Here is an 18,857-nt window from a genome sequence, read left to right as displayed (position 1 = left end):
CAGATATAATAATGTATAAATACAGTATAATAAACATTGAATTGTATAATCATAGTTTAATTTTACAGAGTGAGCTTTAAAAATAATAATATGAAGTGCTCATTAATTATAAAAATACAAATCATAGAGAAAATCAACTATGTGTACATTGGGAAGTCTTTCTGGTATATAAAGACCAATAATTGTTCATGAATTACTGCAGTAAATATTATTTTATATATATATATATATATATGTGTGTGTATATATATATATATATATATATATGTATGTGTGTATATATATATATATATATATATATATATGTATATGTATATATATATATATATATATATATATATATATATATATATATATATATATATATATATATATATATATATATATATATATATATATATATATATATATATGTACCTGTAAAAACAAGAGACTGGTATGCTTTTTTTTTTTTTAATACTTAACACTAAATTATTCTTATAAAGCAGACCTACACCTTTAATACTCAGATGATTCTACTCATGCTGTAGAATTGCATATATATTATAGATATATATACAAACCGGATTCCAAAAAAGTTGGGACACTATACAAATCGTGAATAAAAACTGAATGCAATGATGTGGAGGTGCCAACTTCTAATATTTTATTCAGAATAGAACATAAATCACGGAACAAAAGTTTAAACTGAGAAAATGTATGATTTTAAGGGAAAAATATGTTGATTCAGAATTTCATCTGAATAAATTTCATCAACAAATCCCAAAAAAGTTGGGACAAGGCCATTTTCACCACTGTGTGGCATCTCCCCTTCTTCTTACAACACTCAACAGACGTCTGGGGACCGAAGAGACCAGTTTCTCAAGTTTAGAAATAGGAATGCTCTCCCATTCTTGTCTAATACAGGCCTCTAACTGTTCAATCGTCTTGGGCCTTCTTTGTCGCACCTTCCTCTTTATGATGCGCCAAATGTTCTCTATAGGTGAAAGATCTGGACTGCAGACTGGCCATTTCAGTACCCGGATCCTTCTCCTACGCAGCCATGATGTTGTGATTGATGCAGAATGTGGTCTGGCATTATCTTGTTGAAAAATGCAGGGTCTTCCCTGAAAGAGATGACTTCTGGATGGAAGCATATGTTGTTCTATAACCTGAATATATTTTTCTGCATTGATGGTGCCTTTCCAGACATGCAAGCTGCCCATGCCACACGCACTCATGCAACCCCATACCATCAGAGATGCAGGCTTCTGAACTGAGCGTTGATAACAACTTGGGTTGTCCTTGTCCTCTTTGGTCCAGATGACATGGCGTCCCAGATTTCCGAAAAGAAATCGTGACTCGTCTGACCACAGAACAGTCTTCCATTTTGCCACACTCCATTTTAAATGATCCCTGGCCCAGTGACAACGCCTGAGCTTGTGGATCTTGCTTAGAAATGGCTTCTTCTTTGCACTGTAGAGTTTCAGCTGGCAACAGCGGATGGCACGGTGGATTGTGTTCACTGACAATGGTTTCTGGAAGTATTCCTGAGCCCATTCTGTGATTTCCTTTACAGTAGCATTCCTGTTTGTGGTGCAGTGTCGTTTAAGGGCCCGGAGATCACGGGCATCCAGTATGGTTTTACGGCCTTGACCCTTACGCACAGAGATTGTTCCAGATTCTCTGAATCTTCGGATGATGTTATGCACAGTTGATGATGATAGATGCAAAGTCTTTTCAATTTTTCGCTGGGTAACACCTTTCTGATATTGCTCCACTATCTTTCTGCGCAACATTGTGGGAATTGGTGATCCTCTACCCATCTTGGCTTCTGAGAGACAGTGCCACTGTGAGAAGCTCTTTTTATACCCAATCATGTTGCCAATTGACCTAATTAGTGTTTATTGGTCTTCCAGCTCTTCGTTATGCTCAAATTTACTTTTTCCAGCCTCTTATTGCTACTTGTCCCAACTTTTTTGGGATTTGTTGACACCGTGAAATTTTGAATCAACATATTTTTCCTTTAAAATGATATATTTACTCGGATTAAACATTTGATCTGTCATCTACGTTCTATTACAAATAAAATATTGACATTTGCCATCTCCACATCATTGCATTCAGTTTTTATTCACAATTTGTTTAGTGTCCCAACTTTTTTGGAATCCGGTGTGTACTGTATTATTGTTATTAATGGCCTGGGGATATGAAGCGCTGGTAACACGGTAAACTACAGATCCCATAATGCAGCGTTTCAGCTGCCTTGCCGAACACTTACCGCGTTAATCAATTCTAGCTTATGATGCTGCAAGTTATAGCGAAGCTAGCCCACACGATGCCGAAGAGAAAAGGTGATTCTGAACATAGAGCCTTTCAAAACTGATGGGAGGCTGAGTACATGTTTACCCGTGTGTCTCATTTGTGGAGCTAATGTGGCTGTAATTACAGAATTTAATCTAAGAATCTTAATCACAAGATACAGAAAGCAGAAGAGTTAAAGAAGAATCTGACACTTCAACAGACGTTTTTACCCGTGCAAAATCACAAAGTGATTTCAAGTGAAGCTACTTTTATGGGAGACACAAATGCACCAGTGCACCTTGCCCCACTTTCCCTTTTGCCAAGTAATCTTGAACCAAATCGGCATAACGGTGTTCCCAAATACGTACTTTGCTGATAAACTTGTTTCGCAACCCATTTGCCGTCGATGTGGAAACTGCACCTGTGCAGATTCAGATGGAGGTGATTGAGCTGCAGTGTAATGGCACACTGAAGGCAAAGTACGATACTGCACGACCCACACAGTTTATTCACTCCATTCGCGCAGAAATGCTCCAGCTCCGTCTACATGCGGCTCGAACCTTGTGCAAGTTTGGTAGCACATATCTGTGTGAGAAGCTCTTATCAGTCATGAAGACTAACAAAACAGCACACAGGAGTCGCCTCACTGATGAGCACCTGCAGTCAATCCTGAGAATCTCCACAACACAGAACCTCACACCAAACATAAACGAACTTGTTGCCAAAAAAAGATGCCACGTGTCCAAATCTGATAAAATGACATAAGAGCAAAGACAACTGAATGATTTGATTTGTTGTTGCTGAAAAGAACAAATTTTATTTATATTTCCAGGTTTTGTTATGCACCATGTTCATATTTGAATTTGTATAATTTTGACAAGATATATTTTTATGGAGAGCAAAATCTTTTGGGATATTTAAAATTTAAGTTTATTTTTTATATAAAATTACATAAGAGTAAAGAAATTTGAATGTTTGTTCTTTTAACGTTTACTTTACTTCTAACTTGTATAATTTAGACAGGATATATTTTTATGGAGAGCAAAATATTATAAGTTATTTAAGGTTTGAGTTGATTTATTCCGGAATAATATTCTGTCGACTAAATAAAAATTCCTTCTATTTAAAATTTAAATAGAACTTGAACAGATACGATAGTTCATAATATCCACGCAGACTTGCACGTAAGAGCGGGAGTCATCCGTTTTAACAAGCAGCGTATTGCACTGATCTGAAATAGCCTGCCCATTTAATTATTTAGGAATGGATAAATAAATTAAGATTTTGTACAAATAATGTTTTTCATTTTTCTTCCTTCATGGATTCTGGCACCCCCAGCAACAGTTGCTCGCACCCCAAAGACTGTATATATGTGTATATGTATGTATATGTATATATATATATATATATATATATATATATATATATATATATATATATATATATATATATATGTTTATATGTGTGTGTGTGTACAAAAGTTGGGCAGGTTTCATTTCGAAATTCTACGCGTAATGGTCATAACTGGAACCTATTTTTTCGTCCATATACTATAATAGACTTCTGCTCGATGCCTGTGGGAGGCGGAGTTATACTTCCCACGTAATTTAGTGCCTGCCCATATAAGGCCGTCCGTCAGCGGCAATCCAATAGAAACACTGCCGCTAAATATTCACAGGTGAAGGACTGTGCTTATGCAGAGAAAGATGAGATGGTCAGGGTGGTGTTTGGCACAAACTCAGCGAAACTGCGAGAGAAACTTTTAAGTGCCGGGTCTAAGCTAACATTAAATACAGCCGTGGACATCGCACAAGATGGCACCAGCACAGCTGGGAACTTTCGATGCATGTACACCGAGCGGCTCACATGAACTGACGCAGTGCACAGACAAAAAGCAACAGTTCCAAAGAGTGCTAAACAAAAACCGAATTACACAATTGAGAAGGCAGCAAAAAAATATGAAGCATGTGATACATACAAGCATATTTATAAGTGCAGGTACTGCGGAAACAAAGCACACGGTGGAAAAAGTCAATGTCCCCCCTAAAGGAAGAGTGTAAAAAAAACCCCGTGCATGCAGTGTGTCACGTCTCAGATAAAGAGAAAGACGAGCTGTTTATTGATGCAGTAAGAAATGAATCGATGAATGAAACCTGTTATCTTTACAACGATTGACAAACACGGAATGTAACTTGAACACAACACATCCTACAAATAGAACCTGATTGAAAGAAATAATGATAATCAAATCCTTGATGACAGCAACACTCATAACACTCACAAAAGAATTACTGTATATTGACAATCATGTCACGTTATTTTTAAAATGTTCCCTTTTCTTTTTCATAACTTCAACGAAGTGCGTATATATATATATATATATATATATATATATATATATATATATATAATATATATATATATATATATATATATATATCCCGATCTACATACTCTCAAATAGACAAACCACACGCAGGCTTTGCCTCTAGTGCCGACGTCCGAGGTTTGATTCCCGAGAGGGGGTGCACGGAGTATGTACGCGCGCTTCCCGATTCATTTTACCCTCACAATCCCTTGGTTTGAGACGTATGAAAAAATATGCGGTTAACGCAGAAAGACAGATCACCAATTGAAGCTTTATGAATAATGGATACTTTATTCGCCATCAGTGATTGTTTTGGTAAAGCCATACTCAGTGTAAAAAAGTAAGAGTGAGGGAAGGGTGACTTATTGAGGCACGCAGGCGAAACCACAATAGTACACGGGCTCGATGTAGTGCTCGTCAACTCGATCTGAATTGCGCGATCACATTCTAAAAAATATATCTTTTCAAGTTCTATTTAGTCGACACAAATATCTTTGGTTGGAATGTAAGGTGAATTTACTCTTTACATTTGTATGGTGAAGAAAAATTTATGCAATGATGCCTACATTTAACTTACATTCCTACCAAAGATATTTCTGTCGACTAAATAAAAATTCCTTCTAATTAAAATTTAAATAGAACTTGAACAGATATGATAGTTCATAATATCCACGCAGACTTGCACGTAAGAGCGGGAGTCATCCGTTTTAACAAACAGCGTATTGCACTGATACGAAATAGCCTGCCCATTTAATTATATAAGATTTTGTACAAATAATGTTTTTCATTTTTCTTCCTTGATGGATTCTGGCACCCCCAGCAACAGTTGCTCGCTCCTCAAAGAGTGTATGTGTGTGTGTGTGTGTGTGTGTGTGTGTATATATATATATATATATATATATATATATATATATATATATATATATATATATATATAAATATATATATATATACATACATATACTGCTCAAAAGAATTAAAGGAACACTTTTTAAACAGAGTATAGCATAAAGTCAATGAAACTTATGGGATATTAATCTGGTCAGTTAAGTAGCAGAGGGAGTTGTTAATCAGTTTCAGCTGCTGTGGTGTTAATGAAATTAACAACAGATGCACTAGAGGGGCAACAATGAGATGACCCCAAAACAGGAATGGTTTAACAGGTGGAGGCCACTGACATTTTTCCCTCCTCATCTTTTCTGACTGTTTCTTCACTAGTTTTGCATTTAGCTACAGTCAGTGTCACTACTGGTAGCATGAGGCGATACCTGGACCCTACAGAGGTTGCACAGGTAGTCCAACTTCTCCAGGATGGCACATCAATACGTGTCATTGCCAGAAGGTTTGCTGTGTCTCCCTGCACAGTCTCAAGGGCATGGAGGAGATTCTAAGAGACAAGCAGTTACTCTAGGAGAGCTGGAGAGGGCCATAGAAGGTCCATATCCCATCAGGATGACCAGTATCTGCTCCTTTGGGCAAGGAGGAACAGGATGAGCACTGCCAGAGCCCTACAAAATGACCTCCAGCAGGCCACTGGTGTGAATGTCTCTGACCAAACAACCAGAAAGACTTCATGAGGGTGACCCAAGGGCCCCATGTCCTCTAATGGGCCCTGAGCTCACTGCCCAGCAGCATGCAGCTCGATTGGCATTCGCTATACAGGGGTGCGGAAATCCAACGCCCGACTTGTCCGACACGGGTAAATTGACTGTCGGACAAGCGTGTTTTCTGGTTTCAGTTGTCCACGGACAAGTGCAATTTTTCTGGAGAAAAAGAATTAAATGTGCAGTGCAGGGCACATTTTTACCACTACTTTCAAATTTTAAACATTTGGGTACGTACTTCGTGCGGAAGCAGTTTAATTAGGCATGTTCTTCATGTATCAAATTGGTATTTAATATTGTTTACAAAATGATGGCTGATTTTTCAAAGGGGAAGCACTCTTGTGATCTTACATAAGTATTTTACCCTACTATTTACACTTGTCGCTTGGAGATGCTGTCTTTTTTTCATGCCGACATTACGATGTAATTTGATGATTTTTCATTGATCTTTTCTGGAATTTGCGATTTCGCATAGGTTGTGATATATTGAGGAGTTAAATTTATTGCGTGACATCAATTTTGATGAGCTGTCTATAGATCATTTTTGATTAGAGAATTTTTCAAATAAAACAAGTTGGTTTCGCGCTGTCAGTTTTAAAAATAAAGAAAACATTCTAACGGTTTCCAAATGTTATGAAATATCAATACAATTCTTCACTTAGACGCAATAATTTTTTTTCCCGACAACATCGGTAATATTTACTTCTTTGGAAATGTAACCTCTTGCTGAATTTCGAATACGTCATTAGGAATTACCTGCGTAACCCATAATGCACTGCTAACTAAATTTCATCTTAAAATGAATGTTTCATTTACTAGATTTTCTCAAACCCCGTCATAAATTAATGTAGCACATTAAATGCTTTATATTAAGTGTTCCCCGACCCAGTTGTTAATTTCTGCGCGCTTCCTAAACTGACTTTCTCTTGCAGTGAGAGGCGCCGGCAGCAATCGCTGCACATTGACTTCATGATATTCCTGCTCAATGAACATTCAGAATACTAAGATAAATACTTGATATCTTTTTCACGATGAAATGCATTAAAGCATGTATTAGACATGGGTGGCGGGGGGCACGGTGGCGTGACTGTAGTGCTGCTCCCTTGCATTATGGGGTTCTCAGGTCTACGTTCAGTGTAGAGAAGTTTATGGCAGGTGCGACGAGGCTCCAAAAAACTGGATACTGTATTTGAATGGGTATCACACAGGTTTAACTGAAATATTGTGTAAATGTTGGGTTTGTCATCTGGAGGTCGGAGATACGAACGAAGAATTCAATGGATGTTTTTCTGAGCAGGCTTTCTTTATTGCATGTTTGCTGTGTTTATCGTACGTACTAAAGCCCCAGTTCCTAGCCTTTGTCTTTCTCCATATAACCAATCACCACATGATAAGCGTCTTTGTGAAATTAAAACCTAGACCTCAGTTTTCAGAACTTTAAAAACAATTTTCGTTATACATGTTTAATTATGCCATCCATTCAGAGGTCTAAGCTTATAACTAATTTTAATTTCACAAATAAGTTTATCGTGTGGTGATTAGTTATGTGCAGAAAGAAAAAGGATAGGAACTGGGGGTTTAGTACGTCAGATAGAGACATGAGTCTAAAAGTAAGAAAAAAGTTGGTTCAATTGAAAAAGCGTTTTCTAAAGCTGAACGCTCGGAGGTTGAGTGTTATGCTAGGCTGTTCAATACTGCTTCTTTAGAAGAGTTTGACCCACGACCAGCTGTGGAATTCTGGCTGTCACCTGGCAACAGGCACATCACTCATAAAAAACCTGAAAAGTCATCAGCATCCACTTCTGCAGGACCATCAGTCCAGGAACCATGCAGTTCAGCTCAAGCAGAAATGAACAGCATTCAGCCCATGCTGTCTGAGATGGTAAAGATTCTTGGGGGAGAAGATGTTGCAAGACAAAAGCTGCAGAACATGGCAGAAAATGAATCAGGACAATGTTCTGTTATGAAACTGTAATATATGAAAAAAGAACTAGTGTAGCTATAATGAAGGCATTGTTTATTAGCTAGTTAAAATAAGGGAATCTTTTCTATAATGTTCTAGAGCAAGGTGGCAAAATACTACTCCCTGAAAGAACTTTTTTCAGTTTTAAAATGGAAGGCAGTTTTGGTATCAATAAAAGAGATCAGAAAAAATAAACTATTTTTCACTTTTGTTTTTTGTTTATGGGCAAGTGAATTTAACTGGCGGACAAGTGGATTTTCCAAGTTTACTTGTCCGTGGACAAGTAGAAACAAATTTGATTTCCACACCCCTGCTATAGAATACCAGAATTGGGAGATGCACCACTGGTGCCCTGTGCTTTTTACAGATGAGAGCAGGTTCACCCTGAGCACGTGACAGAAGTGAAAGGGTCTGGAGAAACCATGGAGAACATTATGCTGCCTGTAACATCATTCAGCATGAGCAGTTTGGTGGTGGGTTAATGATTGTCTGGGGAGGCATATCCATGGAGGGTCACACAGACCGCTACAGGCTTGACAAAGGCACCTTGGCTGCCATTAGGTATCAGGATGAAATCCTTGGACCCATTGTCAGACCCCTGTGCTGGTACAGTGGCTCCTGGTGCACGACAATTCCTGGCCTCATGTGGTGAGAGTATGCAGGCAGTTCCTGGAGGATGAAGGAATTGGTACCATTGACTGGCCACCACTCTTTCCTGACCTAAATCCAATAGAACACCTCTGGGACATTATGTTTTGGTCCATCCAATGCCACCAGGTTGCACCTCAGACTGTCCAGGAGCTCAGTGATGCCCTGGTCCAGATCTGGGAGGAGATCCCCCACAACACCATCTGTCATCTCATTAGAAACATGCACCGATGTTGTCAGGCATGTATACAAGAACACAGGGGCCATACAAAATGCTGCGTACAATTTTGAGTTGCTGCAATTAAATTTTGGCAAAATGGACTAGCCTGCCACATAATTTTTCACTCTGATTTTGGGTCGTCTTTGAATTCAGGGCTCTGTAGGTTGATCATTTTCATTTCCATCAAACGATGTGGCATCCTTTCGTTCCTAACACATTACCCAGTCTATATCAGTATAGATATCCAGGAGGATTTCTTTTTCCCATTGAGATCTGATGTGTTTTCAAAGTGTTCCTTTAATTTTTTTGAGCAGTTTATATAGCCTGTTAGTGCTTGATGTGTAGTTTCAGGCAGCACATAAACTTGTAGTTAACTCAATTATCTCTGGTCAACTGTCTTCAGGTAATCATCTGGTCCGCTGTCTTCTTAACCAGCTAATCATGTGACTTTTTACAATGTCCTCCATTATTGGCCTGTTCTTGTCCTGTCCTGCTGTCATCCTCATTATTTGATATAACTTGATTCATAATTTTCTTTATCTGCATCTCCTCAGGTATGGGATGGAACTAAGTGCTTGTATCCAATTCATAAAGTGCAGGTTGATGGTGAGGTTCTTGAAGGAAATCCTGCTCTCATCTTTGAACTTCAAAATATTTCTGTTGACATTATGGCATATGATAACCATACTGAGGTAGCTAAGTGCTTAAAGGTAAATATTAAGCCCTTGTGTGGTATTCGTATTTTTGTTACTCAGCTGGTATTCATGGGTCTGGTACACCCACAGTGTTCTTGGTTTTTAAAAATAATAAAAAAAATGTTTTATGTCAAACTCCTTAATAGATGTTGACTTTTTCTCACTTACCAACAATAAAGTCAGTAAATATGTTTAATTTTTACTGCTAAGCTCTGCTAGATCACATTTCTCAATTAAGTGCTGTTGAATTCTTGTTAAAAAATTTGATTTAATTGAAAAGACATACAGGGTTATATTGAAATGATACAATTAACCTGGATGAACACAAATTTATAGCATCTATACACCACATGAAGGGCAGACTTTCAAAGTGTTTTCCATGGATTTGTATTTTTTGCAGTTGAAGCATGTAAACTGGGTCTTTCTGTCCCCCTTGGGTCCTTAAACATCCCAGCATTTCCTCTTGCAGCGACTGGTAGCAACCTAGAATGATGAAAATGCTAGTTAGTTTTAAAAGTATAGCAACATTTCTAAGTGTCTGTATTCCTCACACAAATATATATGTTCAGGTTCAATCATATATATAGTATATATATAAATTCAGGCTCACTCACGCTTACTTCTGATTCTGAAGTTGGTGGTCCTATGGCACCAGCATCCTCCTCCTGAATCCTCTTCACAATGGCTGCAGAGGCAGGGGTCCTTGGAAAGTGTTGTTTCCTCTAGATTTGAGGCCTTATAAGTTCTTTACCCAGCTCTTGAATAAAAGGTCTTCTTCTATGGAGCTTTCCTTTATTCCAATTTGAATTTAGTACCACCCAGATGACAAATGCATTATAAGCAGAGATGTCCAAGATATTAAAAAATATTGCAAGTGGCCAGCATAGGGTTCTTCTTTTGCAGCTGTAACCACTTACTAACTTGCAGGTTATCTACTTCTCCTTTTGTAGCATTGTAATCTGTAATGATTTGTGGTTTATGATGCTCCACGCCACAGATTTGTTGGTCCCTGTGCTGCATGCTCATACAGTAGGTACCATATGTTTTCCTTTTCTTTACCTGTAAATAGAAACTTACTGGAATTGAAAGGCCTTTTCTTTGTACACCTCAGTATGAGGTGGGAGCTCTGGCTTGTTTTTTTCTTATTGTTCCTACCATTATCAGCTTTCTGTTTAAGAGTTCCTGTCCCAACTTGTGTGAAGTAAAAGCAAATTGTCACACATGATTTTGTTAACCTGGAGTCTCATGTCCAGGGCATCCTGCATCCAGTATATATTCAACTTATAAAATGAAGCAGTGTCACAGGCAGCCCAGATTTTGATTCCATGTTTGGCAGGTTTAGACAGCAAGTACTGCCTGAATGGACAGTGGCCCTGAAATGGTATAAGCTGCTCATGGGTCCAGGGCTGTAACACAGCCAAAGGCGTTCCACCCACTTGTCCCACACTGACCTGATTGCAGCAAGCATCTCTCTCTGTCAGCCGTACTGGTTGGGTATCTCGGTTATCAAAACAGATAATCCTGTAAATATTGAGAAAGTCTTTTATAGACATTGTTGCACAGATAATTTCTCAGCCACTTTCTGCATTTCACATTTCTCAGCCACTTTCTGCATTTCACAGGGATTCAGTGGACTCTCCATTGGATCTGAAAACACCTGCAAGTATAAGAAGCCCAAAGTATGCATGTAAATTGGTTTGGTCCATTTCCTTCCATCTCTTTTTCAAAAACATCCCTCCCCTCCAAATTAGAGCATTCCAGAATGATTTTCTGGATGGTGTCTGGAATAAAAAGTTCAAACGAAGACATGATATCCTGTAAATGCACGACTGCCATCCATATTTGCCATGGTTGAATCTTTATTACATTGGCAGCAAGGCATGGTGGCTCCTTCCATAGACAAGAATACCATTTCAATTTCATCATTTTTTGACATCCATATTACTCCGCCTGTCTGAGAGTCAGTTCTTTGCTCTTCTTCAAACTCACTGTCACACTCCGAATTGACAGAAACATGATCGTAATCTGAAAATAGTTCATTTTCCAAAGTGAGCACTCTCTGCACGTTGTCTTCTCTCTCTTCTAAAATAATGTCTAAGGCCATCTGAGCAGAGATTTTCTTTGCAATACTGGATTGTTTTTGGAAAACAACCACATGTAGAGTTATTTATTTGTTGTGTCCCTCCCTAATTCCATTTTGAAAAGAAATTAGAATGATTAGTCTGATAAGATTAGGGATTGTACGTGAATGTGAAGGTTTTAGTTGGAGGTTGGTAGGGTATGGAGCAGCTGATGGGGGTATTAATGGTCGATAGTTATATAAATGATTGATATAATGAGATTAGGTTTGGGGTATCTGGAAACAATGCATCTAAAATGATGTTATTGTTGTCTTACAGACAGTTTCCACAATTGCATTGTTCCCAGGTCTAGCAGACCCAATAACACCAGTGAAATGTAAATGTGTTTTTGACACAATATGTATTCGAAACATTTTAAATGGGTCCCACATATCCGATAACCCCACAAGGGTTAATCTAGCTCATGAAGCCGGAATGATGAAATGGTCTTTGAAATGCTAAAATTACAGAAGACTTAAGCCCAATATTACTTTTTTAGGTATTAAGCCCAATATTATTTTTTTTAGGTATGCATCTAAGTGTTCTGATAGTCAACACTTGCTAACCATTGAGCTTTGATTCTTCTTGCTTAACTTTCCCTTTCCATTTGCAATGTGATCACTCCTCTTTTTTCCTGTCCGGGGCACCACCCTGTCTTAAGTCGTCCATCTACCATATTTGTTACTGGTATTATTTGCTGGCCAGTCACTTCTGATGAATCCTTTATTTGCAAAAAAACACTCTAAGCACAGAGTATGTAAGTTAGGATAATATTAATAAATGACAAAAAATAAAAAATTTATAGTCAGTTTAAAAAACGTGTCGGATAATTTTTTTTTTCTATAACAGAGTGGTGGCTCTGAAGCTTGGGATCTGTGCCAGCAATTGTAAAGTTTGCTGGTGTGAATCCTGTAAACGCCAGAAGTGACTCTACCCCAGTGGGCCCTAGAGCAAGGTCCTTAACGTGATATTGCTTCATCCTGGGTATGACATTAACATGCATCTGTCCTGCAAGCAGGTCCTCCAACTTACAGGGAGAACATGGGGGTTGGTGGCAGGATTTTCCACCATAAAAAAACCTCACCCTGTTCCAGTTTGGTGCTAAGATGTCACCTGCTGCACTTCGGTCCCAGTCTAGGAGGTTAGTTGTGTGGTGGGTGTGGCAATGTGCTAATGTGCTATCAACACCCGCTACCAACCTCTCCTCCTCCTTTTGACATCACAAAATTTCAATTAAATTTGTTGAGGCATTTTTGATTGTTTTTCTATTGTAGGTTGGGTGGAGTGGGGTAAATATGATTGATCAAAATTTCCTTATTTGCTGACCTAGATGTACCATCCTGCTAAATTTCAGTTTTTTAATGAACTATACGGAAAACGGTTTTATTGTTAATTAGTGAATGAGTCAGTCAACTTTGCATTATGTATATATAGATACAGTAGCACCTTGATTATCTTGGTCCCAATTTACAGAGGCTCCGCATTATAGGTGGTGAACCTATAAGTCTAGTATGCTTCTTTTCTAATACAGTAATGGATAAAAGCTTTCTGATGAATACAGTACAATCAAGATTTTATAGGGAACAATTTATTGCTTCAACATGGGTAGGACTACATGGCTATTAAAAGGGTGGTGCATATTGAGGTGCACTTGGAAGGCTGGAGTAAGATAGTTGGTTTTGTACAACTCCATTAAAGTTGGGACGCTGTGTAAAACGTAAATAAAAACCAAAAAAATAACTGAGGTCCAAAAGCTGGTACAAATGACAGAGTCAAAGTTTTAGTACCGATCCAATGTTACTAAGGTATGAAATTCGTTTTATCTGAGTTTTAAGTTATCCGGAGTAGCATCTGTTCAAATTACATTTACATGATATATATATTAGTGTTTTTCTAGTTCTAAGATCATTTTCTAATTTTAGTTTTTTTTTTTGTTTTTGTTTTTATTTAGTTTTAGTTTTTTGTCAATTAACTTTTAGTTTGTCACACAAAAATGTTCACAGTTTTTCAAATGTAAAATACAGTTTTCTTTGTCAAATTGTATATCAATGATGTTGTAATTTTCAAATTAATACATACCATTTTACTGTCTTTGACAGAACTCAATTTTCTCATGATAATTTGACAGTTCCAGGGTTCCAGTATAATCATAAAGTGTAAGAATTAAAAAAAAAAAAAAACAAGTGTGTTCTGATGTAATTTGTTGCTTTAGCCTGCAACAAGTGTGGGCAAACAATTAATTCAATTTTAAGTTGTTTTTTGTGTATTAGATTTGCTTTGCGAGCAGTATGATCACTGCATTTACTCTTATTTTTTAGTTATTTTTGATATCTTTTGATGCAGACTATATATCATCTAACCATTTTCAAACTTTGTAAGTATATTTTTTCAGGAAATTCTTACTTTGCATATTTAAATACTATTGATGTCACTACTTGAACTGTATTAATAACAACAACAGCAGAAATAGAGATGAAGTTTTTTTTTTTTCCCTGTGTATAGTACATTTCTACAAGCATATCATTTACATTAAATACTGAACATCTGTCATAGCAACATCTCAAATTATTCACTTAATTAGGAATATGCAAAACCGGGGTAGCTCCTAATGAGCCTAAAATGGAAGGATGCAATTTAACAACACATGTAGAATAAATAGATTTTGGCAATTGAGAGTGCTTAGTACACATTTCTAACATCCAACTACAATGCAACAGATTCAGCGCCCAGGTCCTCTCCGCAAATATCTATAAGGTTATTTGATTCTCCTGACTATTCAATTCTAATCCAAATTCTTTTCTTAAGGCATTGCTTGGATATGATAGCTCTGCAGTGAGTTCTTCCTCAAATGTGCACTGCATTAACACTATAATAACCTACCTCAGCCTAAGTAGAAAACCTGGACAATGCAGCATAAATGCAAATAATTTTATTACCATTTCACCTTTAGATGTGCACTTTATTAAAGCTATAACAACAAATTATAGATTAAATAAAAAATCTGCACAAGGTGGCATTAACACAAGTAACTTAATTACCATTTTGAGCAGCTGTAACACTCCGCCAATTCAGTACTATTCTTCCGAGGCCTTAAATATGGCCTTATTAAATGTTAGAGCGTTAACCAACAAGACGTTTTACATCAATGATCTTATTATTGATAGGAAAATTGACTTTCTTACATTAAGTGAAATGTGGCTCACCTCTGATGGTGCAGGTGTTTTAATTGAATTTGCACCTCTGAATTACAGCTTTACTCGTGCGGTTTGCCAGTCCAAGAAAGGCAGCAGTTTAGAACATATTTACTCAAGCCGGTTAAAGTGTAAAGATGTCAGCTTTGGTACATTTGTGTCTTTCGAGTATCTTGTCGTTATTTTTCTAGGAGTTTCTCAGTCTCTTGTATTGTCCATGTGTATAGACCTCCTAAATTTAATGCGTCTTTCATTGAGGAATTCTCAGACTTAGTGTCAATTATAGTAACTAACTATGACAGGTTCCTAATTGTTGGTGAGTTTAATTTTCATATCGATAAACAGTGTGACCCAAAAGCAAAAGAATTCATGAACCTCCTGCACTTTTGATCTGAGCCAGCACATTAACAAGCTAACACATAAGGATTGGGGGGGTACACTTGCTGGATTTAGTGATTACTAAAGGATTAAAAGTTGATGTGAGGCAAATCATGGATATCTGATTGTTTTTTCATATTATTTAGTGTAGAAATGATAGCTACAGTACAATTAATGAGAAGTGAGTTGTTAAATAAAATGCTATTTTGATACATCTGCAGCTTCAAAGTTTGCTAACATTCTAAACAACAAGTTAATTTGTAGTGCTTACAACAGTAGTGGTAATAATGTAAATAGTGAAGCGGAAACTTTTAATGCTAAAGTGAGAGCTGCCACTGACATAGTTGCTTCTAAAAAGATAGTGAAAAAACCCTCCAGCAATATTATACAATGGAAACCCAAAGAGTGTCTGATTTAAAGAAAACATGCTGGAGAGCTGAATGTAAATTGAGAAAAACTAAATTGATCGTTCACTATGAAATATTGAAGGCTAAAATAACAGAATATAACAACGTAGTTCGTCTGGAGAGGCAATGCTACTTCTCTAAAATTATAAATCATAATGCTGGTAATCCAAGAGTTTAATTCTCTACTATTGATCGTTTGCTAAACCCAGCTCACTCAATGGATTGCCTCCAAAAAACTACCGGTGAAACTTGTGAGGCTTTTGTCATATTTTTTTAAACACAACATTAATAATATTAAAAATAATATAGTACATCCCACAAAGCTGATCCTATTAAATCTTGGTATTCCTTTTTAAGCAAATTAAATTCATTCACCAGGATAGATATATACGATCTATGTAGAATAATTTCTCAACTGAAACTCTCAATTTGTGTCCTTGATCCAATACCAACAAGCTTTTTTAAAGAATTATCCGATGTGCTAATTGATAGTGTTCTTGACATAGTAAACTCAACGTTAGATACGAGGGTCTTCCCAGACTGTCTTAAGACTGCTGTTGTTCAGGAAGAATAATCATTCTTCTGTTTTTGACGATTTTAGAACTATTTCTAAGCTGCCTTTCTTAAGTAACATTCTAGAAAAGGCAGCTATTACACAGCTAAATAATTACTGTGCTTAACATGCTATTCTTGACAAATTTCAGTCAGGTTTTAGAACAAATAATATTACGGACACTTTGCTGGTTAAAGTAGTAAATGACTTGGGAGTTAATGCAGACAGAAGCCATTTATCTTTTTTAAATCCTCTTAGATCTGAGTGCAGCATTTGATACCACTAATTATAATATTCCTATAAATTGCCTTAGTCAATGGGTGGGCCTTTCTGGCAATGTCTTAGATTGGTTTAAGTTTTACTTAACAGGTACAAAATTCTGTGTTAGTTCTGGTAATTATACTTAGAAGACACATGATATTCTATATGGTGTTCCACAAGGATCTGTCCTGAGTCCACTGCTCTTTTCGATTTACATGCTTCCATTAGGTCAGATTATCTCAAGGCATAACGTGAGCTACCACAGCTGTACTGATGACACACAGCTGTATTTATCAATAGCACCTGACCCTGACTGTCTTGGTTCACTGACCCAATGTCTTATTTGTGTTTGTGAATGGATGAGCAGTAATTTTCTCAAACTAAATAAGGAGAAAACAGAAATCTTAGTTATTGGACAAAATTAACAGTAAGGGTACTTAAATTTTAAATCACATATTAATCAAATTACCAGGACAGCAATTTTTTCACTTAAGGAATATAGCAAAAGTTAGATCCCTTATAACTTTGCAAGACTCTGAAAAATTAGTTCACACTTTTGTTTTAAGTTGGCTAGATTACTGTAATGCACTCCTTTCAGGACTACCCAAGAAAGACATCAAACAATTGCAACTAGTGCAGAATGCAGCTGCCAGAATATTAACTAGCAAAAAGAAAATCTGAACACATCTCTTCAGTTTTGATGTCATTACATTGGTTACCCATGCCATTCAGAATTGACTTTAAAATACCTCTAATGGTTTACAAAGCCATCGCTTCATCGTATATTTTAGAATGCCTGTCACCTTGCACTGCAAGTCATAACCTTAGATCTTCGAATGAGTGTCTGCTTATAAATGTCCACATGACCATCATCATCATTATCAAATTCTTTCAAATGAAGCCTAAAAACCATAAGGACTGATGTAGATCATTTATGTTAAGTAGAATGCCCAGTGTAGGCTGGACAGTCTTGTGGCCTTGGAACACCTGCAGATTTTGTTTTTTCTCTGGCCAATCTCGAGTTTTATGTTTTTTCTGTGCTCCCAGCTATGTGACCGTACTTTATTCTTTGTTACTTAGTATTGCCTAATCTTATTTTTGTTTCATATAAACTTTTCTTTCTTCATCTTGTAAAGCTCTTTGAGCTACACCATTTGTATGAAAATGTGCTATATAAATAAATGTTTTTGTTGTTGTAAACTTCTACACAATCAGTCTACATGCACATGTAGAGAACATGCAAATGTCATACAGACACTGACTAGGTTAGCAGTTAAATTTGAGCTTGTGACTCTGTGTATTAATAATAATAACTGTAGCCGCTGAAGTATAAGGCGAGATCAAGCATGGGTAAAACACGTGCCAAAAGAAACCTCTCAGTCCAATATAGTTTAAATATATTTAGAGAAAGTTAAAAGGAAATAATCCACACAAGAATAAAAGAAAAAATAGTTACACACATAGAATAAAAGGAAAAAAAAGGGAAAAATGTATCTTCCCTAAGCTTAGCTTTTCTTGAGAAAGTTTAGCGATTTCTGTACTTAAAAGTTCTTTACTTCTTCTTCTGTACTTAAAGATTCTTAACTTCTTATATACTTAAAGATTCTTTGCTTCTTCTGTATGCTTTAAATGTACGGCTCAACACTTAAATAAGTGCTGTTTTACGAGTTACTTTACACACTCAAAAGGCCTGTAGGCGTTTAAAACCATATGCCTTCTACACCTTACACATGGCAAGGCTGGTCACTATCTGAAAAATAAGGTTTAGTCAGAGCAGATAGAAATAGCTAGAATATACCAATTTTACTCAACTTTTGGGGTTTATAGGAACCTCCCATAGATTATGCTTTGTCATCTAATAAAATATTTATGAATCTTATATAACTAGGAAAATGGCTCTTACAATTACAATAGTAATAATAATAATAATACATTTTGTTTATTTACCACCTTTGAAATGCTCAAAGGGCTTCACAAATAGTCAAATTAATACAATACAAGTAAAAGCAAAGATGACATTAATAACACAGAATGCAAACTAAGATCAGACATTAATAAATATTTGTAAGCCAAAGTTCTGAATTAGATTAAGAAAAAAAGGAGGAAGCCAGGAACAAATAACACAATTTTTGTATAATTACAAGTTAGAATATGTAAGTGTAGATG

General features: G+C 36.6%; 1 protein-coding gene across 8 annotated transcripts in view; it reads left to right on the top strand.

Moving 5' to 3' along the window:
- Positions 1-18,857, top strand: part of pot1 (protection of telomeres 1 homolog) — a 120,335-nt gene that overhangs the window by 75,461 nt on the left and 26,017 nt on the right. For all 8 annotated transcript variants that reach the window (XM_039761160.1, XM_039761161.1, XM_039761159.1 and 5 more), the window contains one exon: positions 9,641-9,796. In XM_039761160.1, coding sequence (XP_039617094.1) covers positions 9,641-9,796 — 156 coding nt within the window. The remainder of the gene's footprint in view (positions 1-9,640; positions 9,797-18,857) is intronic.

This window comes from Polypterus senegalus, chromosome 8 (genome assembly GCF_016835505.1).
Source record: "Polypterus senegalus isolate Bchr_013 chromosome 8, ASM1683550v1, whole genome shotgun sequence".
NCBI classification, from domain to species: domain Eukaryota; kingdom Metazoa; phylum Chordata; class Cladistia; order Polypteriformes; family Polypteridae; genus Polypterus; species Polypterus senegalus.
This window is presented reverse-complemented; position numbering and strand designations above follow the sequence as displayed.